The following is a 25298-nucleotide window of genomic DNA, read 5'->3' on the forward strand; positions in this document are numbered from 1 at the left end:
TTTATAGAAAACAACATTTTAAAAACCAGTACAATATAGAGTTTATTCCTCTACTTTTGTGTTACTTGAAGAATAGGAGATGAATCTAATCAAAAGTTATATTCCAAGCTAAAAACTTGGGTTTTTCCTTCATATAAATTATTCAGTAGACTAAATAATTTCAATATTAAGATGATGCAGGAGAAGAGAAAGGAAAGGTATGAGTTCAAATACCACGGGTAGTTGGTTCATTACAGATGTGTAAGGCAGAACTAAGGATTCCAATCTAAACAACATGATGCTTTCTACTTTGGCTTGTCTAACTTGAACTGAAAATGGAGTGAATCATTGAGCTTCAGAATACGCATACATACCTCTAAATAATCCGTCGAGCAGTTTGTGTGATATTCCAAGTCAAATGCTGAAAATGTGTAATTCACAGTGTTGCCAGCTGTTGCTTGGATGGTCCAGCTGCAGCGCTGGTTATCAGAATAAGGGTTTGGATAATCTATGCTCTCCAAGATGCCAAAGGTTTGATTGACTATTTCTACATTCTCACACGCTGGAACAAATAATCACAATCGTCAGAAATACTATCAAAATTGGTCCAACATGTATATGAAATTCTCCTTTAAGAAAACATCTAGATTTTTTAAAAAATCATATTTTGTAAACATTTGGTATAGCATTTTTAGAGTAAAAGAGTCTCCATTTAGATCAAATGTGAAATAATACTTTAAGGAATGTAATTAAAATCGCACGGGCATATTAAAATAGGCATAAATTTCTATATCTGGGGAACAGCAGAATGGCTCAGCTGTAATCAGATATCAGTCTGATTTGTTTAGAGGAGTGCATTAAACATTCTGTGATTCTGTTTTTCCAACTTTAACATCTGGAAGGGACAGAAATTCTGACCTTTAAATTCAAAAGATTAAAAATACGAAGTCCTATGTGAATGTTCAAAATGAACAACAACATAGTTTTGTTGGACATTCATAACTCTGGGAAATTCACAACAAAGGCTCCGTTATTCCTCTAGTTAGTCATCAGGGAGTATCAAGCGAAAAAAAGGACTGTAAAGAATTTTAAAAATAAATGAAAATCTTGAATTTTGAAAAAGTCTTCAGTCTAATGGTGGTATTTTTGAGCTAAATTTTTAGCCAAACAACATAAAGCAGCTCTAGGTATGTCTAATCCTAGAAGTAAAGTGCCAAATTCAGCCAGTTTTAATGATGTGAACTTGGCATACCTTTCCACGTTTTCTTTTTATATTGTATTTATGATGTGTAATAAGAGAAAATGGGAAAATAATACATTGAGAGCTGCCTCTGAAAAATATGGTTCACAGATGCATTCTACTATGACACTGCTTTTTGAAAGGTGTCAGGAACTCCGTTTATAAACTTTGGTTTGGAAAAGTATGAATTTGTGATTCTTTCAAGTCTCCCTTTCCTGGGAGAGGGATAACAGTTAAACCATTTCTCTTTGAAAATATTTAGGTCATAATTTTGGCCATAAAGGATTTCCAATGCATAATTTTATTGGGGCTAGCATTGTGGTATAGAAGGTTAAACTGCCACCTGCAGCACCAGCATTTCATCTGAACGCTACTTGGAGTCTCGGCTGTTCCACTTCATATCCAGCTCCCAAGTGATGTGCCTAGAAAGGCAGCAGATGATGACCCATTTCCATCCTTGTAGGAAACCAGGTTGGAGCTCCAGACTCCCAGTTTCACTTGGCCAAGCCCCAGCCATTGTGGCCACTGAGGGAGTTAACCAGTGGATGGACAGTCTCTCTCCCTCTCCCTGCCCATTCTCTCATCCTCTCTCTCACTCTGCCTTTCAAATAAATAAAACTTTAAAAACTATCTAGAATCCAGTCTGTTGGAAATAAGACAATGTCATCATGTCAGTCTTCAGTTTCATATATAATCAAGTTTTTTTTTGTTTGTTTGTTTGTTTGTTTTTTGGCCAGGCAGACTTAAACAGTGAGAGAGAGACAAAGAGAAAGGTCTTCCTTCCATTGGTTCATTCCCCTAATGGCTGCTACGGCGAGGAAGATTGGCCAGGAGCCGGGTTCTTCCTCCTGGTTTCCCATGCGGGTGCAGGGACCCAGGCACTTGGGCCATCCTCCACTGCCCTCCCGGGCCACAGAAGAGAGCTGGACTGGAAGAGGAGCAACCGGGACTAGTACCCAGAGCCCCAACCAGGACTAGAACCTGGGGTGCCGGCGCTGCAGGCAGAGGATTAGCCAAGTGAGCCATGGTGCTGACCTAATCAAGTTTAAATATTAGTAATCTTTCAATTAATCCAAGAGACACTGTGACTTTCAATACCATTTTCAGACAACTATGTCAAAATTATAGATAAATTTAAATTTAGTGAGGTAAGGATTTATACTTTCAAAAACATAAGTGGAATGTTTATTAAAAAGCATAAACTCAAGGAAATCTTCTTGCCTTAAGTGCTAATTTTGAAACTACAAAAAGTATTCAATTCTAGAGCTAGAAAGGAGCTTTAGAGACCATATAATTTAATAATATCTTTTTAGAAAAAGAAGTCATAGAAGCCTAGAGAAGAAAAGTGGCCTTCTCAAATGTTAGTGGTCAGGACACACTCCAAACCCCTTATGTTTTGTTCAATTCTCCTTTAATTCCACCCCGTTGCCTTAGGGGAAAGCAAATTTCAAATGGCATCTATGCCACAACCAGAGTTTTTACAATAATGAACAGTACAAAACCCACAGATGATCCACAAGGACAACAGCTTTCCTTAATAAAATTAAAGTACTTTTCTTATATTTTTTGAGATTTATTTATTTATTTGAGAGGCAGAGTTACAGAAAGAAAGGAGAGATGGAGAAGTCCTACATCTACTGGTTCACTCCTCAAATGGTCTCTTTGGCTGGAGCTGGGTCGATCTGAAGCCAAGAGCCAGGAGCTTCTTCAAGTCTTCCACGTGGGTGCAGGGGCCCAAGCACTTGGGTCACCTTTTGCTGCTTTCCTAGGCACATTAGCAGGAAGCTGGATGGGAAGCGGAGCAGCCGGGACTCAAACTGGTGCCCATATGGGATGCTGGCGCTGCAGGCAGAGGCTTAATCTGCTATGCCACAGTGCCGGCCCCAAGATATTTTTCTAAGGTTGAGGGTGAAAATTAGAGTAGAATAATATATGTTCAATTGAATAATGTCAAATTAGAAGACCATAATTTGTGAAATACATAAAAGAGTGTTGGTTATTTAGCTGTTACACAGATCTTTAGCTGAATTGCATTATCTCAGAATATTAAATAATCCTCTAAGTTTCTATAGTTTTTTTCCAGATGCTTAGTTACATGAGATTAAAGTGTTCACATAAGAACTAAGCTGTGGTACATTGGGTTAAGCTGCCTTTTGGGACACCGACATTCTATATCAGGGTGCCAATTTAAGTCCTAGCTACTCTATGCTTCCAATTGAACTTTCTGCTAAAATACCTGGAAGGCAGTTGGTGATGGCCCAAGTACTTGGGTGCCTGCCACCCACATGGGAAACCTGGATGGAGTTCTAGGCTCTGGCTTCAGCCTGCAACAGTTTTGCCTGTTGCAGACATTTGGGGAGTGAACCAGAAAATGAAAGATATCTCTCTCTCTCTCTCTCTCCCTCTCTTTCCCTCCCTCCATCCCTCCTTCCTTCCCTGCTTTTTCCCCTCTTCCTCCTTTGTCATTCTGCCTTTCCAATAAGTAAATGCAATTAAGATTAATTTCACTTCCTCCAGTCAATGGGTTATCCTTATTTAAGTTTGTCTCATGGAGAGTCTGAGGGCTCCCGATAGCGCTGAGCAGTTGGTATACACACTTACTCTGCCAGTATTTGGCCTCGAAGCCACCACCTTGCTGTCCTTCATCAGTCCTCAGTTTTACAAGCATGCTATCTCCATTAGAACGGATGACAGGGGGTTTCTCATCTCCACAAAGCTGAGTAAGCAGATGAGACCTGGTACTTGGGCCATCATAAACCTTTAATAGAACATTTCAAATATCAGACAGGTGCTGCTATAAATGTGATCTAAAGAACCCTACAGAACAGAAGTGGGAAAGAAAGATGTATGTGATACAACAAAAAGAACATACCTCAAATAAAATATCTTTTAAAATTACACTGAAGTGTCTATAAATTCAGGCCATGAACTCTGGCAGTTTATCCATGGATATGTAAGTGTGTGAACTCAGGCTGAAGTCTAAAGATTGAAAACGATAGTTTAATGTGTATTTTTAAGGCCATAGCTAATATCCACTGTCCTCTTTGATTTTTGATTCCATCATTTATAACATGAAACTTTAGTACATTTTTTATTTAGCTTTTTCAGTGTATGATGATGATTTCCTGGGACTATAAAAATGTCCTTGTTAGACAACTCCCATTATCTCCTCTAATTCACCAAAGCAGTCTTCTAAGATGTTAGTATTCAATGTGTATTTAGAAATTACAAGGTTGATAATTACAATAAATTTTACAACCTTTTCAGAGTTGAACCATATTTAAATAGTTCCTATGCAAAATATTTTAAGTATTTAGTGTATCAAGTCATATAGTGCATAATCTAGAAGACTGCCATTTTCACCAAATTAGTGAGTTTTTCTTTTGTTTATTTTCTTATATAGATGTTCCATTTAAATGCTCCACTGTCATGAACTTCCTAAATAAAAACAAAAGGATTATTTGTGTTTGGTAAAATGGGAGTAGTAAATGCTGCAACTGAAACATTATACATACAGCCACATAATCCAGAGTGCAGTTTGGATGGTACTCCAAGTGGAAGTTTATGAATTCCAGTTTAAATGGGCTGCCATGACTGGCTTTCAAGAACCAATAACATTCAGAACTGTGGTAGTAGGGCATTGGGTAGTTAGGAGACATGAATACGCCTGTGGAAGTGGTGAGATTGCCTCCACAACCTATAGGAAAAAGAATAGAATGATTAATACCCTCTCTTTCTGGTAAATTTTCATCTTTCTGTCTATATCAAACTGCTGCTACTGTGCTCTTCTTCTTTTGATCAAGTTGCAAAATAAAATGGTATCACAAAAGAGTAGCTCATCTGTCATCCCAATTCACAGCAATCTATTTTCCTGTTTCTAATCAAGATAGCCATCTTGGCCGGCGCCGCGGCTCACTAGGCTAATCCTCCGCCTTGCGACGCCGGCACACCGGGTTCTAGTCCCGGTCGGGGCACCGGATTCTGTCCCGGTTGCCCCTCTTCCAGGCCAGCTTTCTGCTGTGGCCAGGGAGTGCAGTGGAGGATGGCCCAAGTGCTTGGGCCCTGCACCCCAAGGGAGACCAGGAGAAGCACCTGGCTCCTGCCTTCGGATCAGCGCGGTGCAACGGCCGCAGCGCCCCAGACGCGGCGGCCATTGGAGGGTGATCAAGATAGCCATCTTGATGAAATACACCAGAGAACTAGAATTTTTCCCCTTTATCCTTCAAAAACTGTGGCTACTGTTAATGCAAAAATACTGGAAATGTTAGTTTATTTCAAAGAGTGATGGCAAAAATAGACAAATGGCCACAGACCAAGCATGCCAATCCAAGAACTGAGAAATTTATCAGATTGGCTTTCCCAACAAAAGGCAGATGTTTGCTATTTACCTGTTGATGATCCGTCCCAGTGAGCTGAGAATCCAGACTTGGAATCTGTCATATCACTCTTAAATTTTAACCATAGTTTGTTACTATGAGAGATGATTGTTGGAGGTAGAGTTGAGTCACAGTATTTTCCCAAGAATGGTGAATTTTCATAACCTCCATCTCTGTGATGGAATATAAAAAATACATACTGAATGAAAGTTTATTATGTTATCAGCAACGTCACTGTATAAACATTTAACATAATTTGAACTTTAGGACGGCAAACGGATCAGTTTATCAGACCAGTCAACTTCTCTTAAAATTACTCTTTAAAAAAAACCCCATAACTTCAACTTTTAAACTTCTTACTTTGTTAATAATATTTGGGACAATTTAATAAAGAGTAATTATCATTTATAGCTGGCATGGTATCTAATACATTCAGTTGCAAACTGAGAAAATGTGTTTAATCATCATTCTCTAAAATAAAGCCTCTGGCAATGTATCTGACAACACATAATCAAGAAACTATAATTATTAATAGTATAATTAAATGTTACCTAATTTTATAGAGAAAACTTAAGTGTTTTCCTTCAAATGTGCAAAGTTTAAAAATTTAATTTATGATGCCTGATATATTTGATATATCAAATATACCAAAACCCCAGAAATAATTCTTTTCCTAAGAACTTTTAGGGGTCTTAAATGTAGTTCATCAAAATTCCCCCCTCAAAAATCAAGGAATTCAGTCAATGCTAATCACTAAACAATGATTAATTGCTGTAAATCCTAAAAAAATGTCATTTTTAGTGTTTAACAGTCACAGCTATGATTTTATTATTTTAGTAACTGAATTCATATATTAACTAAAATTTATTACAAAATATAAGAGTCTAGATTTTAAGTGCTAAATAAAAATCTGACACATATGCATATCAAAATGATTAATTTAATATGAAGATTTACGGAGCTATCAATGTATAAGCTAACTTATCCTTACTGCTGATCTAAGTCTTAAATACATTTCAAAGTGCCACAAAATGATAGAATGCCTTATATTGAAATTCATAAGCATAGATTTATTATTTGAAAACAAAAAACGTCATGAAACTTTAAGATAACATTGTTATCCTGCCATCTTTGTTGTGATAGAATCAACTAGTTAGCCTAAAGTTTAAATTGATTTTTACATAAATAAAGAAGATATTCAAGAATTGGAAGCAGTTCATTTCAGAGTAGTTGCGCATCTTGTTTCATTTCCTAAATAAAATCATTTCTTAAAATAAAAATTGTCAGTATTCCCTAGAAAGATCACCTCAAGATAACCATGGAATCTTCTGCTTTTCACTGTTTCCTGTGATTGTGACTTCAAATGACAAACTTTACCTCTAAAAGAAAGTACATAGCTGGGAGCTTTACAAAGAATTTCCAATTTACAAAGAATTTATGGAGATTAATTTTTGTGAATCTTTCCAAGATTATTAATTTAAATAAATCATGAAAAATATTTTTATGAAATAAAGGTTCTTACCTGATTTCCACAAAATCTCCTACACATACACCAAAAAAGCTTTCCTCCAAAGAGAAGTTTGTGAAGTGCAACGCGATCTGCTTGCCAGTTTCCACTGTGATCCTATAAATGCATTCTAAATTATGGGGGTAATTATTGGGGAAGTTTGGAGAAGTGAGTGTCCCAGATTCGCTTGTATAGTCTTTCATGCATACTGTTAAGAGAAAGAAGCCACAGGAGGAAAATCAGAAAAGATTATACCACTAAAACTTGTTCACAAATACATACTTCATTCACTTGTGCCAATGTACTTGATAGTTAACAGGCCCTTCCAAAATGTCCAAATGATTTCATTTGGAAACAAAGATTTTTAAATGTCACAGACAAGACAAATATCAACAGCAAACCTTAAATATGTAGCAGAAATTGTTATATAAATCTTGAGAGGACAAGTTTTTGACTCTTGGAAGCATTACAATTTTTTAAATTCATAAATATTAAAAATTAGCCTCAATTAGAGAAATCTTAGAAATAATTCACTTCTGTTCTTTTCATATCCTGACAGAGAAGGAAGCTCAGCCATAGGGTGAAGACTTTACTAGGCTAATCCTCCACCTTGTGGCGCCGGCACACCGGGTTCTAGTCCCGGTTGGGGCGCCGGATTCTGTCCCGGTTGCCCCTCTTCCAGGCCAGCTCTCTGCTGTGGCCAGGGAGTGCAGTGGAGGATGGCCCAAGTGTTTGGGCCCTGCACCCCATGGGAGACCAGGAGAAGCACCTGACTCCTGCCATCAGATCAGCGCGGTGCGCCAGCCGCAGCGGCCATTGGAGGGTGAACCAACGGCAAAAGGAAGACCTTTCTCTCTATCTCTCTCTCAAACTGTCCACTCTGCCTGTCAAAAAAAAAAAAAAAAAAAAAAAAAAACAAAAACAAAAAACAAAAAACCTTCTCAAATACTGGCAAACTATGCAAACTGGACCATTTACTCTACCAACCTGAGTCTCACTTCCCTCATCTTAACAATGGAAAGTTTGAGTATAGGTGTGAAAGTGAGCAATATTACAAGCAAAGAGCCTGACTCATGATAGGTATCCAATTAATGGTTAAATCACATTATCTTTCAAAATAGAACTGGGATAAGAAAAGCATAGTTCATGAGGAATAAATTCATTCATATAAGATATTTAGCAGAGTGGTTGGACAATATTGATGTCCTAAATAAATGTAAATTGTTCTAATTTATTAGTTTTAACTTTACTTATTCAGTCCCTCAGTCCCTCAAACTGTGTACTTACTAATCAACCCACTCAGTTTCCTATGCTCTCTGAATCTGAGATACTTTATAAAGAATTAATTTTTAATGTGTCTTCAATTATATCCAATAATAACCCAACTCTAGGGCCCAGGAGTATACAGAGCTCTCTGACTCCAAGGTTTTGGAGGAGAATAAAATATTATATTTTATTTTAAGTGAAACAAAACAGGGGTGCTTAAATATGCTATTTCTGCAATTGCTGCTGTTTGAACATCTAAGAAAAAAAAAAGAGGAGCCACTGTTTTTGGGAGCACAGTTATTCATATAAACTATTAGAGGTTCTACTGCCCTATGTGTAGCTCTCAAAGCAGTAGACATTCATCAAATATTTTGTTATACCCTTTTTAAACATCAGAGTCAGACTTTATTTGATTAAAGGAATTCATAGTGATAGGTAACTCTAAAGGTGATACTTAAGTCCAAAAGTATGCATAAGTAGTCTCTCCCATAGTCTGCTAGGGCATTTCCACAAGGGAGAAGGAAAGCAGGAAGGGAGGGAGGAGACAGCGGTGAAGATGGGAGAGAGGAGTAGAGAGGCGGAATGGTGTAGGGGTGGTATATTAAATATTTCAAAGCCAGTCATGAGTATTACTAAAATAAAAGTTCATGAATCCAATGGTCATTAAATGAAAGCTATGAGTCAGTCTTTCTGAGCTAACAGAACTGGGAGACTCATTGTATGTACAGATAGCTTTAGCCAGCTACTCTAACATTTAAAGCAAATAATTTGACCATGTCTTATATTCTTAAAGAGATAATGCTCCTAGCTTACTACATGTATAATACACGTACAATTATATTCATATCTCTAATGTAACTCTCAATTAGTCTGAGGAGAAAAATATCTATAATCAGTCTCCCAAGTAGATAATCTGATTTATTGACATTTTCGTCAACAATGATGAGTGATTCCTTGTACCACGTCAATTTGCAAGTGATGATTCTGGCACAGCTGGTGGGAGTTTGATATTCTCCACTGAATTTGCTCTGCACATCAATTTCTTTCTGTTGCTAACACAAAGGAAAACTACAGTCTCTGATGTGTTCAAATGATCTGAACTGTGCCTTGTGTCTGAAATGTTCAGGCAAGCAGTATCTTTTCCTCCTCCAATATACTCTTTAACAAATAAGTCTATCATTTAAGGCAAAATTCAAAGATCACTTTTTTCTGTGAAAGCTTTCCCAGTCAGGCAGAAATAATTTCTCTATGTACAATAAAATCTTATGCAAATAGCAACTTGAACACTAAACATACTTTTCAAATTGTTTTTGTGAGAGTATGTTTCTCCACCTTGGACTTGGGATGTGAATAATACTTTATTAATCATTATTAGCTATCACTTCACACAATACCTTATTTGGATCAGATTTCAGTAAATAGTTGTTAAAATTACAATATATAATATGTTGAAAACTGAGGAGGATGGGATATGTATTTGATTTCCTCCCACTGCCTCTACCCCACTCAGTTCTTCTTTCAGTTTATCCCTCTATCTGTATCCTGAAACCCCCTCTATTTGCCTCATTGTATTTTCATTCTCTCTGTCTCTTTCTCTCTCTCCTTTCAATTTTCTCTCCTGCATTGGTTGAAGTAGCTTAATATTTTCTGATGTTTATTAAATATAAATCATAGGAGCCTCTGCTCCAGTCATAACAAGTAACTGTTAATAAACTAGCTCCTCTCATTGACAACTATAGACCCATACAAAACATAGGACAATAGGCCGTTGATGATTGTTATCCTTGACAGAAAGGAAATTCATGAGGTGAGACTCTTCATTTCCTTGGTTCTCTTTCTGGGTAGAATTTCTTGACCACAGCAGAGAGCTGAAGGCTGAGTTCAGAATGACAGTCATAACAGTCAGACTGAATTGAGGAGATGACGATTTAGGGCTGTCAAAGTAGGCATAAGAAAATGTTCCAGAAAGAAAGAGCAATACAGGCAGGAGAGCCAGGTATCTTTGTGGGGCTCCCCATGGGTTGGCTGAGCCTTGGCTGGCCTTTAATAAGTATGCCAGACATTACAGCTTTGAGAGACCTTAGAGATCTCTCTTGGCCAGAATGAGGATACCTCATTAACACCCCAGGTATCCAATTGAGATACCAGAAAGGCCATGACTTATAAGTGAAGATTGTATCCCAAACAGGCTTTCTGAAGCGTTCCCTAACAAATAAATATGTCTAAGTCTTAACAAGACTTGTGGGAATGATAAAACTTTGGGACCTAATGAGACAGAGTGGTTTGGGAAACACTTAGGGATTTTCACAAATGTCCTAACAAGTAAAAAAAACAAAAACAAAAACAACAACAACAACAACAACAAAAGCTACCCAAATGCAAGGTAATGGGCCAGATATTAAACTGTCATTAAGCTTAAGGGAAAGATAAGAGAATTCAGAGTAATACAACACATAATTTACCATTTCCAGTTAAAAAAAATACAAAAATTACTACTAGTGTTTTAAAAATGGGGAATTGTAAATCAAGTCAAAGGAAAAAATGTGGTCAAGAAAAACATAGTCACAAGAAAAAATGTGATCTTGTGATTCAAAGATGGCTCAGATGTTTGATTTAGCAAAGAAATTAAAGTAGCTATTAGAAATATATTTAAAGACTTAAAGAAAAGTGTCTTCTCAATGGGTAATCAGACATGGATTTTTGGCAGAAAAAATGGAAATTATTTAAAAGAGCCATATGAGAATTACGTAACTTAAAAGTACACCACTTAAAAGTTTATGAGGTAGGCATTTGGCTCAGTTTCAGATGTCGCTTGGGACATCTGCATTCCATGTTAAAGTACCTGGGTTCAAGCCCTGGCTCCACGTATGATTCCAACTTCCTCCTACTGCACACACTGAGAAGCAGCAGTTGTTGGCCCAAGTCCTTGGATGCCTACCACCCACATGTGAAACCTGGATAGAATTTTAGTCTCCTGGCTTCAACTGAGTCCAGCCTTGGTTGTTACAAGCATTTGGGCATTTGGGCATTGAACTGGAGGATGAGAGATCTCTGTTTGTCTGTATGTCTGTCTGCCTTCCAAGTTAATAAAAATAAATAGCTTGAAATTTCATGATAGGGTTAATAGTAAATTGGATGACAGGAAAATAAGGTGAGTAACATTGAGAACATCAATTGAAATTATTTAATCTGAAAAACAAAGAATATTTTGCGTAGGCATGAACTGATACTCAGAAGCCAGGGGAAAACAGAAAATATGTAAATACACATATAATTAGAGGTCAAGAAGGAGAAAAAAATGAAAATCATTCCAAAAGAAGGAGGGCTATTGTGGTTAAAATTTCCTCAGATTTGATGAAAAACATCTTCTTAGATACAAGAAGTGTAGATAATTTTAAACAGGATAAATTAAAGAAAACAACACTTGGGCACATCAGAGTAAAGTTATTAGAAAACAAAAACACTGAAAATGAATTAAAGGAGCCAAAGTAAAAGGACATATAAAATATGGGGAAATCAAAACATGAATGATAATGGCTTCTAATAAACAATGGAGGCAAAAAGAAAATGGAATACATTTTTAAAGAGTTAACAGGAGAAAAAAAAACAGATTGAAATATCCAGCCAAAGTATTTTTTTTAAATGAGAATACAACATTTTTAGTTGAACTGAAGCTGAGAGAATACACTATTAGTAGAATACCTATCCTATATGAAATACTGCATTCTTAATGACAAGAGAACTGATATAAAATGGAAATTTGCATTGACAAGAAGGAACACTAAAAATGATAAATAATTGGGTAAAGGTAAAGGTCAAGTTTTCTTCTCATTTTTTCTTTAAATGACAACTAATAGTTTAAAGCAAAAATAAAAGCAAGGTAGAATTTATAATATAGAGAAAAGTAAAAAGATATAACTAAAACAGCACAAAGAAGTGGACAGGTAGAATAATTATATAATTATGAGGTTATTCATTTGTGAAATATGAAATATTTAGTATGAAGTAGAAGGTCTGAAATGTAAAGCAGTGGCATTTGACTCTAAGTATTGACTCTAAGTAGATTAGCTGATCAGTTAAGGATAAAAATTGTTCATCCTAGAGCAATAAACAAAATAGAGGTATTATTAAAAATCCAGTGAATGAAATAGAATGGAATACTAGAAATATTCTGTAAACCAAAAAAAAGGGGGGGGGGACAGAAAAATAGCAATAAAAGAGGTCAATAAAAACATATTGTGCCATGCTGCATCTAATCATATCAATAATTAATTATATTCACAGAAAATTATCTGAACTTATCAGTTAAAAAGTAATTAGGCTGTAAGAAAAAGCAATATTCTACAGATAGCGTTCATAGTATAAGCACTTTAGAGATAATGACATGAATAGTTGAAAGCAAAGAGTAGAAAAAGATATGCGTCACAAAGAGTAAACATAAGAGAGCAAAAAAATGGATATAATATTAAACAAGTGTTATTTCAAGAAACTTTAAGTAGATTTAAAGGAGTTATTTCAAATCATACAGTTGAAAAGTCAATAAAGCACAATAATTCTAAATATGTAAGCACCAAACAACAATTCCAAAATACATGAAGGAAAGTGAAAAGGCAAAAGTTAAAGGACATAATAAATCCATGATTATAGATGCAATTTTTAATATCCTCCCCTCAGTAACTAAAAAAAATGTAAAATAACTGCTAAAAATCAATAAAGGCAAAGAAAGTCTGACCAGCCCTATCAACCATTAACCTAATTGATAATTATAAAATACTACACTTAATATCACTAGACTATACAGTTTTTTTCAAGTGTAAATGAAATGTACAGCAACATACAACACATGCTGGGTTACAATATAAGTCTGAATATATTTTAAACATTTGAAGTTAGGAAATGTATTATCTAACCACAAAGAATTATAAGCCAATGAGTGTCTTGCAAATATGCAGATAGTTGAAAATTAAATATTACATCTATAAATAATCAATAGATCAAAGAAGAAATCACAAGGGAATTAGAAAATAATTAGAATTGAAACTTAGTGAAAATACAATATATCAAAATTAGGACAGTGAAATAAAACAGTGATTAAGAGGACATTTTTCAAATCAGAAAATAAGATTAATTCTGTTTCACAGAAAAAAACTAGAAAAACAAAAGCAAACTTAAAAGCCAATACATAAGATATATCTCATAGATGGAACATAAATTAAATCAATTAAAAAGTTTTATCAGTAGAGAAAATTAATGCCAAAAATGATTTTATGAAAAAATATTAAAATTTATAGAAAAATAGCAAAATTAGCAAGAGAAAGAGATAAAACATAAATTATCATCTTCAGTAATGAAATGGATTTGTCAATATAGGATTTTCATATATTCAAAGAATAAAGAGACTACTATGAAACACTGCAAATAAATTAGACAACATAGATAAAATAGACAAATTGTTTCAAAGTCATAAATTCCTACAATTGACTCAAGAAGAAATAGAAAGCCATAATGGCCTGGATCAAAGAAACTGAATGTGTAATTTAAAGTCTCTCTACAAAGAAAACAATAGGCTCCATAACATCACAGATCAATTCTATGAAACAATTTTAGGAACTTTTCATATTACACAAACTTGGAATACGGGAGGAGAATACACTTTCTAACTCACTTTAAGAGACAAATCTAACTCATCCCAAAACCAAAGATATGACCCAAAACTACAGACAAATACTTCTCACAGACATGATTAAAAATTGGTATTGATTCCAGAAGCATACTCACACAGATACTCAAGCAATTGATTTTCAACAACAATACAAAAATAATTCAACAAGATAGGAGGGGAGAATTCTTTCAACAAATAGTGCCTAGACAATTAAATTTATTAACTATAAATTCATTAAACTAACAAACTTGCATATATAACTTACACCATGTAGAAAAATTAACTCAAATGGATTACAGACATAACTATAAGATCTCAAAGTATAAAACTTGTAGAAGATTGTGTAGGGGAAATTCTTGGAACTTTGGTAGATAGCATTTCTTAGACAAGATAAAAAACTCACCAACAAATAAAGGAAAAATGGATATATTGAATTTCTGCTCTCCAAAATATAACATTAAGAAAAAGAAAAGGTTAACCCACACACTGAGAAATTATATTAACAATGCAATATCTAATAGATAGTATACTTGTATCCAGATTATATAACATATGACTCCATAATGAAAAAAAAAAAAAACAACAAAAATGAGCAACATGGTTTTATGGACCTATCTTCTACCTATCTCTCCTTTCAAATATAATGAAAATAAATAAAGTGTCTTAAAAACACAAAATTCAAACATAAAACTTTGTCTATGACTTTTTGTTTTAGCTTCTGCTGCCAAAGGAAAATCCATATCCAACAGCAGTTGGCATGTAACTATACTCTAAGAACGCTACAAAAAGATGAAGAAGAAAAGTGCATTTCTTCCATTCCTAGCAATGGGAAAGCATCTCTACAGATCAAAGATAATTATTGGCAGAACTCACATATTTTTATCTCCGACCAACCTCAAAAAAATAATAATTCAGAAAGAAAGGAGAAAATATGCAAGCATCCCCTGTGGATCATTACAAATCACAAAACAAGGTTTTTCTAAAAATTATAATGTATCTCTGCCTCCAGGAAGAATTTTCAAGTAAGCTTTTGTAATGCAGCATTCAGTTTATTATCAAGGGGGAAAATTGGAAATCTGGATAAGCCTCTAACCCACAAAGAAATAACAACACCAGCTCTACTCATCCTGTGGATAGTGGAATGCATCACATAAGGAAATCCTAGATTATCAGTAACTGCTCCACCATCTCTTTGTTTTGCCTTATGGGATAAATTATGATTGTCTCATTCCATTAAGGATCAATCGACTATGCTTTATAAAATAACTTATGAGATTTCTGACTTCCTGAATGAACCTATATGACTTCTGATTTTCTAGATATGCATGTGCTAAATAAACAGCCAATCCAGGAACCATCATCTATTTCTCATTGCCTTAACATTCTTCAGAGTGAAGACTTGAGAGAAGACATTATCACAGGTTTGATTTTTCCCTCAGAAAGAAGGCTTGCTGAGCAAACTCAACATTTTGCTGCAAATCACTGCTACACGATCTCAGTCATTGCTTTTTCTTTTCCCTTGTAGATGACCAATTCACGGACACCAGGAATCACATTGTGAATGTGGCCAAGTCATGGTCCTGCACAGCTTAATGTAATTTTCACACTGAATATCTCATTTATCTTCCCTGACTTCATGAGGGCTCTTAGACTGTGGAGGTTAAGTTCTGACAATCGCTTAGTGCAGACATGGCCAAGATAAAATTTGAACCTATTTCAAATCCTGTGCCCTTTCATGATCCCTGGTTTCTCTATGTAACAAATGCCAATTTAGAATGAAAACACATGTGAGAACAGAAATACCACAATTATATATACTTCCTTCACAATTTTCATCATAAGAACTAACAAATATAATTAAATATGATAAATGAACTGGACTGGGAAGGGCTAAGATGCCGGTACACATGATATACATGAACCTATGAGAAAACATGAATCAATAAGAAAGTAAATCTTTAAAAAACCTTATCTAGGGGGAAAATACCTACGATCATAATTCAAGTGGGCAGAAAGAGTAAGACAGCCTTGTGATTTTCCCAAAATATTACAAGGTAGTATCAAGGCTTCTTTATTGCAAGTTAGAACCAAGACTTTTGGTTAAGGCGGGTAAGGCCTCCACCTGCAGTGCCAGCATGCCATATGGGCGCCAGTTCGAGTCCCAACTGCTCCACTTCCAATACAGCTCTCTGCTGTGGCCTGGGATAGCAGTGGAAGAGGGCTCAAGTCCTTGGGCCCCTGCACCCACATGGGTGACCCAGAGGAAGCTCCTGGCTCCTGGCTTTGGATTGGCATAGTTTCGGGCATTGCAGCCAATTGGGGAGTGAACCAGTGGATGGAAGACCTCTCCCCCCCCCCCCCCCTGTAACTCTGACTTTCAAGTAAATAAATAAATCTTAAAAAAAAAAAAGAAAAGGAGAGAGAGAGAGTTTTCTCTATCAGCCTCCCCTTCACTGGATCATGCACAGTACTTTCCACCAAGAGTGGCTATATTCCAATTTATCATTACATCTCCTTTCTAATTCTTTGGCAATTTATGTACTATGACTTGATTTTCAGTCTCTGGGAATTACAAAGATCAAATTCCATTAGACTTACTTGAATTGCTTGGTAAAAAATGCACACGAGGCAGCCAACGCTGTGGCGCCACTGGTTAAAATCCCAGCCTGCGGTGCCAACATCGGATATGGGCACCAGCTGGAGTCCTGGCTGCTCCCCTTCCGACCCAGCTCCCTGCTAATGCCCTGAGGAAGCAGCAGAGGATGGCCCAAGTCCTTGGGCCCTTGTACCCACGCGGGAGACCCAGAGGAATCTCCTAGCTCCTGGCTTTGGATCAGCTGAGCTTCGACTGTTGTGGACATTTGGGGAGTGAACCAGTGGATAGAAGACCTCTCTCTCTGTCTCTACCTGTCTCTGTAAGTCTGTCTTTCAAATAAATAAAATAAATCCTTCAAAAAATGCACACTAGACTTATCTTCATCAGAATCTCTGAAAGGGTCCTGATACCTTTATTCATAAACTGTCTTTCCTTCCCCAAATTTCTTATGAATCCTAGAGCTTAAGGATGCTACCATTACCAGCATAGAGTTTTAAAATAGAAATAGAACTCTGTACACTTGTTTCTTATAAAGAAACCCTCTTTCACTGTTTTGTGTATCATCTTTTCACTTCTTGCTCCTATATGCCTTTTTTGAACTCACTCTATGATGAAAAACAGCATTAAATAGTTACCCAGGGGTAGAGTGAACTCTGATGGAAATGGGGAGGTTGGGAAAGATCAAGAGGGCTCACCTTTAACCTATATTGACCTGTATGATCATTACTGGCTATTTCCCTAAACAATTGTAAAGCTCTTCTCTCTGTAGAAAAATAATAAGAGCTCATATGAGTTGAACTGTATCTCTGTATTGAATGTTATAAGGTCTACCATGTGCAATTAATCTACTGCATTTCCAAACGCGATGTAGACATGGAAAGGAAATGGACTATACTTTGGGACCTGTTTGTCTAGTTTGGCTCTTAAGCCAACTATTTGTATCCTAATATTCTTGGGAAGATAAATTCAACATTCTAGATTTATCTCTATCATTTAAAACTTAAGGTAATTAGGCTAGATTTATGTTTTGAATTTTCTTGTGAAAATACATTTATATCAGTTATGCACATACAGAGATACTGCAAACAGATTTTATGAGGTGACTCCTAACTTTGTATGATAAATTCTGGTGAATTCTATTTTATTATTTTCTGTTTTACCCCATAATTTTAACAAATGCAAGCAGTGACCTAATAAATTAACTTCATGACTCATAAATGAGTCATGAACTACAGTTTGAAAAGCTCTGGTCTGGATGTTATGTAGGTTTTTATCTAATATTAAACTTGAAAATGCATCTGTTCTTATTTATACTTTTAAAGTTCCCTCTTGGTAGGATTATATATTCACATGTGCACTAAAGATGGTAATAGGATATAAAATTACAACTTAAATTGGTAAAGGTAACTAATCAATTATAAGAACACTAGAGTTTGAGAATATGCTTAGGATTCAAATAGTCTATATTTTCAATTAGCAAACATTTGAAACCTAGTCTCACCATCAGTCACTAGGAACTTCTCTTAGGAGTTTCTAATCACTAACATTTCACTTGTTACTTCTTTCCTTTCTGGCTCCGCAGGACATCTGGTAAGGCAGGAACAGAGATGTGGGAGGGAGTCAAAGTAATGACACCAAGCAGATCCCTTTCTTTCCAAACACATACTTTGGGGCTGACATCATAGCCACACCACAGGAACTACAGATGGAAGAGTTAAACCAGGAAGCTTTTATCAGATGAAGACAAGAAAGATTCCAGCGGGGGAAACTCATATCTCTTGTACTGAGGAACTAGAAATCAATGAGCAAAATCTATCATTGTTGATCTGAACATTACTTCTGCTAGAACAATAAATTAGAGTGAGAGGATGAGGATTCCTTGATATTTTCTCCTGATAGTATTTTATTCTGCAGAAAATACCAAAATTGGGTAACTGGAAAGAAAACTCCCTGTTTCCAAGTCAGCAGCTCACTCTGACTCAGGCTGCATCAATCTCCATCCCCTGAGCCCAGCCTTTCTCTGAGCAACACTGCAGGGCTCCGCTCAGCCATTCAAGAGAGCCTTTGGCTCATATACTAATCTATGGGAAACTGTGACAGCATCCAGAATTGTAAGTGGAAGGTGCCGTATGGCTGCCTGGATCCAATCATCTGATGGCTATTTAGAGTGTTTTGACTATGTTAGTCAGATCTGTGAGTTCATCCAGCAAGTCAGGCACACAGTGACCTGCCAGGCTAGATCTAGGGACAGAAAGTGAACACTCCCACGCCTAGTGTTGCAGACCTGTCTGGAACAAATAGAAGCCAAAGTCATGATTGCCACACAGGGAAACAGGCTGGAGAGCGTTTGGAGTTTGTCGCTTTACGTTTCCCCTTCTTTGGTAGCACTTGCTATTTCTTCTGCTCCGGCTGACTTTTTTTCTCAACTTAACTTTTATTCTGCTTATTTTGTTAACTCTTGTTTCTTTCTGCACTACGTATTGTCTTTCAAGTTAATATTAACAGAATTGTTGTAGTCATTACAGAGATATGACTTACTTTGCATACTATTACAAAAATTTCCATGATACTTTCAAGAGGTCTGGCTTGTGCTCTAAGATATCGTTAGTTTATTCATGCAGCAAATTAAAATGATGTTCATAGGTGATTAACACCAGGAGACATTTCAAAGATCATCAAATCCAATCCTGTAATTATACAGATGAGGAAACTGTAGCCCTGAGAGTTCTACAGACTTACTCTTAATCCTAATCTAATATGCTCTGTGGTTTGGAGCCAAACATAGGAGAAAGATAAAACTACAGAAGTATGGAAAATTGTATATGCTCTATTTCTTGAGAAAGCAGTTTTGACTGTTGGACAAAGTCCAGTGCATATGTCAATTGCACAACCTAACCTATTATGAATTCTGGGGGATTTAATTTCCCCTGTGCTTGAACTGGATAATGAACTGTCTCCTAGAGGGTTCTGCCAAAGATAAAATTGTATGATTCTGTCATATTCAGGGTTCTGAAGAAGTCTAAACCCTTGTTTCCAAAAAAAAGAACTGCAGTTACTGTAGGGAACAGCAGTTTTGCCTGAAATGAAAAGTAGTGACTAAGCCCCCAGAAGGGAGAAATAATGAGAAATTGGGTTAGGGATTCTGAGAGGGAGGTTTTTTGTTTTTTTATTCATTCATTTTTTGGGGAAGTAGAGCCTTTAAAAGAAACATCTGGAGGCCTCTGGATACAGACTGATAGAACACATCAAGGCATAGTAAACATGCCCAGTTATTCCTGAAAGGAGCATAGTGAACCACACCCTGCTTCTGGGCAATTCAAAGGCTGGGGAAAGTTTGACAAACACAGTCAAGATGTGCCTTCCATGTATGCATCTACACTGAATGCTGCTTTTGTATAAATATATCTCTAAAGATGATGCCAAATGATGGCACATACGTATGAAAAAGGTACCCATCTCAGTGAGCATGAGCATAAATCCCATAGGCTCTTGAGGATAGGGGTATCTCTGGATTCTATGTAATCAGACTGCCTGTAAATGTGTTTGTTTTCTACGTTGCATTTGCAAAGAGCAAAGTAATGATGAGAATTAAGTAATAGGAAAATTACAATAAAAGGAATAAATATTGAAAAGGTTCAATTTCATTAGATTAAATTCAGAATTTTATCCTGGAATAGAATTCCATGCAGTAATCTCTTACTTTGACCCATTTTTGTCCTTTTTCTAATATAAATATTCAGCTTCCTTGATATACTTTTAAACTTGATATTTGATATACTTTTAAATTTGCAGTAGCTTCTGAATTCCTTTTACCCAGAATTACTGCATTTTGTATTTTGTCCCCATTGCTTTATTATTTTCTCTTTCTCACCCTCTCCTTCTTTTGCTCTTTTTCGGACTGGTCATCTGAGCCCCTTGAAAGTCATTTGGAGACATTATGTATCTTTTCCACTAAAAGCTTCAGTGTATTGTTCCTGAGGACAAAAGCATTTACTCACAAAACAACAGTCCAATTACTAAATTTTGAAACTGTAACATTGATATAATGTTCTTGTCTAATCATTAATCTACTTTTAAGTTACTACACTTTATTCTAAATATAGTTTCATTGTGCATCAGAGGATTGGGGATTAAGTATTCTCATTGTAGTTTAGATATAAGTACTATTTTGTAATGGAGTAAATGAGACAGTTACCTTTTGAGGCATCCATTGCTTCATACTCTATTAAAAAGCCTTCATAGGCAAGGTCAGAGTCAGCCGCAAATATCAACTTCATTGAGTTGCCACTGCTGATCAGAGAAGGTGGGGAGGAATGTCCACAAAATCTATTCCAAATCAAGAAAGAACAGATACAGGGTTTAAACACTTAGTGTATTTGAAATTACGTACAAAAATTCATATATATTTTATCAACCTTGTAAAACAAATATATTCATGCAAAATATTTACAGTCTTAAGGAAGGACATCTGTTCACAACTCCCTCCCTGAAATGGTTTGGTGTCTGGTTGTGTGACTTTTCATGAATGAAATATTAGAAAGTACATGCTACACTAGATGGCCATACAGCATATTAATCAATCTGTTAACAGAAGTGTAATAAGCATAAAAGACAAAGGAAGTGATAAATCATAAATACATATAGTAGGGCAGGTGCTGTAACACAGTGGTTTAAGCTGTCTATTCGGAAACCTATATCCCATATCTTAGTGCCTGGGATCAAGTCCCACCTCTGCTTTTAATTCAGCTTCCTACTAATGTACATCCAGTGAGGCAACAGATAATGGCTTAAATATTTGGGTCCCTGCCACTCATTTAGAGAGCCAGGTGAAGAACCTGGCTCCTGGCTTGGGTCTGTCCCAGCCCTGACTGTTATGGGCATTTGGGGAGTGAACTAGCACATGGGAGATCTCTCTACCTCTCCATCTGCCTTTCAAATAAATAACTAACTTTTAAATATGTATAGAGAATACACTTTAGAATCAATTCTATCACTTAGAGGTAAGATGACTCTGGGCAGATCACTTACTCCCCATACCTCAGTTTTTCCATCTCTAAAATAAGGATGTATTTTAGTATAGAATTCACGGAGTTGTTTTAAGAATTTGATGACTTTATAGACTCTGCATATAAAACACTTAGAATGGCGCCTGGGATAGTGGTCCCCATATAGGTGGAATCTATTGTCTTCAAACAGCTGGCTTATGAAGAGTTAAGAGTATGATTACTAAGTCATGTCATATTTTTGTACTAAAACATAAAACTACTCTAGTAATGCAAAAACTAGGATGATAATAGAATCATTATTTTCTGAGATTTTATTTAGAGAAACGCCTGTAAGAAGTGATTAGAAAATAGGAATCTCAAGACAAAGCATACTTGGTAGAAGTAAACAAATGGAATGACAGAGTAAATAGTATGGAAATGAAAATATGGAACTATGGATGAATATGGAAAATGGATGAGTTATTTGCTGAGGGAGAAAAAAATGGTGTATGGGGATCTGTACAGACTTCATGTGAAATATGTATTATGAAAAAACTGTGGATTTTAAAATAAATTCATCCTGTACTTTCAACTTTTTTTGATTTTTGAAGTATCCTCATATAATATTTCATTGTCCAAAAATTTAACATCTCAATAAAAATTAAAGTTGAAGAATTAATTCATAGTTTCAGTGTCTCTGTATATGTTCATGTCTATCAGATTTGAGCAAAGTAATTATAGTTTATGCCAGTCAGCAGAAATTAGATATTGTGCAGTGGATATAAGAACCTATTCCCTCCCCCAAAAAGAAAAGAAAGCTTATAAGATGAAAGATTAAGATCAGTAAGAAGAAAATATTGAAGAATGAGAATAAAGCTAGGAAAATAAGGAAAGAAAAATGTTTAAAAAGTGAAAAAACAAAACTGCAATAAAAATAAATTTTAAAAAACCAGATTTCCATTCTCAACAAAGATGTAATCACAGGACCTGGATTTAACCTTGTACCCAAAACAGCTAAAAACCTAGATGAAATATGTAAAACAATTGCTCTCAAGAGACAGGATAGCAAACAGCGAAGGAAAACCTCTGTTCATAGGCAAGAAACAGACACATTTTAAAGCAAAACTGGAAAAGATAAAAATGGTTCCAAGTAACTGCATTCCAGAACAAAGTTCAAGAATACTGATGTCTAGTAACTAAAAACATAAAATTGAAAATGGCTGGCATTCCAACAAATGTTACCAGGAATGAAAATAAGCAAGAATGTATAATCCATAACAAGAGGGAAAAATTTATCAAAACATACCTAGGGATGATAAAGATGATTGAATCTGTAGTAAGGATATTAAAATAATTATAACTGTATCATATATATTTAAGAAGCTAGAGTTAAATTATTATCAGGTCAGAATAACTTATTACAAGATTTTTTTTGTAAGCCTCATGGTAACCACAGAGCAAAAATCTATAATAGAAACACTAAAAATAAAAAGGAATCAAAATATACTAGTACTAGTAGAGAAAATCATTTAACCACAAAGGAAGACAGTGAGAGAAGAAGAAAAGATTCACAAACAACCAGAAAACAATTAACAAAGTGGCAATAGTGAGTGTTTATCTAACAATAATTCCCTAGAAAGTAAGTGGATTAAATTGTCCAGCTAAAAGACAAGGAATGGCTGAATGCATAAAAATAGAATCATAATTCAACTATATGCTGCCTGCAAGAAACTCACTTCACCTGTGAAGATGCACCTAGACTAATGGTAAAAGAGTGAAAAAACGATATTCCATGCAAATGGAAACCAAAAGAGAGAAGGAATAGCTATTCTTATACAAAATAAAATAGACTTTAATTTGAAAGCTGTAAAAAATATATATATAAAGGAGCCAGCGTTGTGGAACAGGGATGTTAAGCCACCTCTTGAGATGTCCACAACCCATAGTGCTAGCTGGAGTCCTGGCTACTCTGCCTCCCATCCAGCTTCATGGTGTTGCATCTGACAAGGTGCAGAAGATGATAAGCCTTGGCCATGGTCAACCATGTGGGAGCCCAGGAGGGGCTCCTGGATCCTGGCTTTGGCCTGGCTTAGCCCTGTCTGTTGCAGTCATTTGAGGAGTCAATCACTGGATGTTAGATCTAACTCTCACTCTCACTTTTTCCTGTCACTTTGCCTTTCAAGTAAATAAATCCTTTTTTAAAAAACTGGAACAAGAGAGAAAAAAAGATAACTCTACAATGATTAATAGGTCAGCTGAACAAAAGGATATAATAATTGTAAATAGACACATATCCAACACTGAGGCACCTAAATTTATAAAACAATTATTAATAGATCTAAAAAGACTGATAGATTGCTATACAATTATAGCAGGAGACTTCAACACTACATGCTCCACAGTGGACAGATATCCTAGGTAGAAAATCAACAAAGAAACATAGAATTCAATGACATTTTAGATCAAATGAATCTAACAGATATTTAGAGAACATTTTTCTCCAACAGCTAAACACAAATTTTTCTCAACTGCATATGAAGCATTCACCAGAATAGATCAAATGTTGGGCCACAAAATAAATCTTAACAAACATACGAAGTTTCAAATCATATCAAGTATTTTTTTCAGACCATAATGGCATAAATCCAGAGATCAATAACATGAGAAACTTCAGAAAACTGAACCACATCTTCATGATAGCCAATAGGTCAATGAAGAAATTAAAAAGAAAACTGTAAAATTTCTTAAATGAAAATGGTTGTACAAAATACTAAGTGGGATACAGCAAAAATCATTCTAAGTAATAAATATATATTAAAAAAGGAATTTCAAATTAACAACCTAGTATTGTACCTCAAGGAACCAGAAAAAACAAAAAATGAACTGAATTCTAAATTTTTAGAAGGAAACAAATAATAAAGATGAGAGAAATAGACACTAACAAAATAAAACCAAAAAATAACAAAACAAGGAGTTTGGGTTTTTTTGAAGATAAATAAAATCAACAAACTTTTAGCTATGCTAAGAGAAAAAAAAGATTCAAAATAAAATCAAAGATAAAAATGGAGTCACTGCAATGGATACCACACAAATATGTTGTGTTATAGTGGGTAAGGCAGCCGCCTATGTTATCAGCATCCCATATGGGCCCTGTTCTTGCTGCAGTTGCTCCACTCCCAATCCAGCTCCCTCCTAATGGCCTGGGGAAAAAGCAGCAGAGGATGACCCATGTGTTTGGGCCCCTGCTCCTGGCTCCTGACGTGGGCCTGGCCCAGCCTGGCCATTGCAGCCATCTGGGAAGTAAACCAGCGGATGGAAGATCTCTGACTCTTCCTCTTTCTCTGTAACTCTTTCAAAATAAATAAATAAATCTTAAAAAATAAAATAAAGAGGACCATTAGAAACTATGATCAACTGTATGCCAACAAATTGGAAAACCTAGAGGAAATGGATACATTTCTGGGCAGATACAACTTATTAAGGTTGAATTTTGAAGAAATCAAAAATCTGAATAGATCAGACCAGAGTAAAGGGATTGAATTAGGAACAAAACATCTTCTAGCAGGAGCTGGCATTGTGGCATAGTGAGTAAACCTGCCACTTACAAAGTTGGCATCCCATATGGGCGCCGGTTCATGTTCTGGCTGCTTCACTTTTGATCCAGCTCCCTGTTAATGACTTAGGAAA

General features: G+C 35.7%; 1 protein-coding gene and 1 long non-coding RNA gene across 2 annotated transcripts in view; one reads left to right on the forward strand and one right to left on the reverse strand.

Annotated features, from left to right (window-relative positions):
- Positions 1–25298, reverse strand: part of CUBN (cubilin) — a 288990-nt gene that overhangs the window by 195413 nt on the left and 68279 nt on the right. The window contains exons 22-27 of the mRNA XM_051820614.2: positions 20822–20952; positions 7118–7310; positions 5608–5768; positions 4735–4916; positions 3821–3977; positions 354–541 (exon numbers count right to left, since the gene is read on the reverse strand). Of these exons, the coding sequence (XP_051676574.2) occupies positions 354–541; positions 3821–3977; positions 4735–4916; positions 5608–5768; positions 7118–7310; positions 20822–20952 (1012 nt within the window). The remainder of the gene's footprint in view (positions 1–353; positions 542–3820; positions 3978–4734; positions 4917–5607; positions 5769–7117; positions 7311–20821; positions 20953–25298) is intronic.
- The window catches only part of LOC127483446 (uncharacterized), a 56138-nt gene that overhangs the window by 19456 nt on the left and 11384 nt on the right, over positions 1–25298 (forward strand). The window lies entirely within an intron of this gene.

Source organism: Oryctolagus cuniculus, chromosome 13 (genome assembly GCF_964237555.1).
Source record: "Oryctolagus cuniculus chromosome 13, mOryCun1.1, whole genome shotgun sequence".
NCBI lineage: Eukaryota > Metazoa > Chordata > Mammalia > Lagomorpha > Leporidae > Oryctolagus > Oryctolagus cuniculus.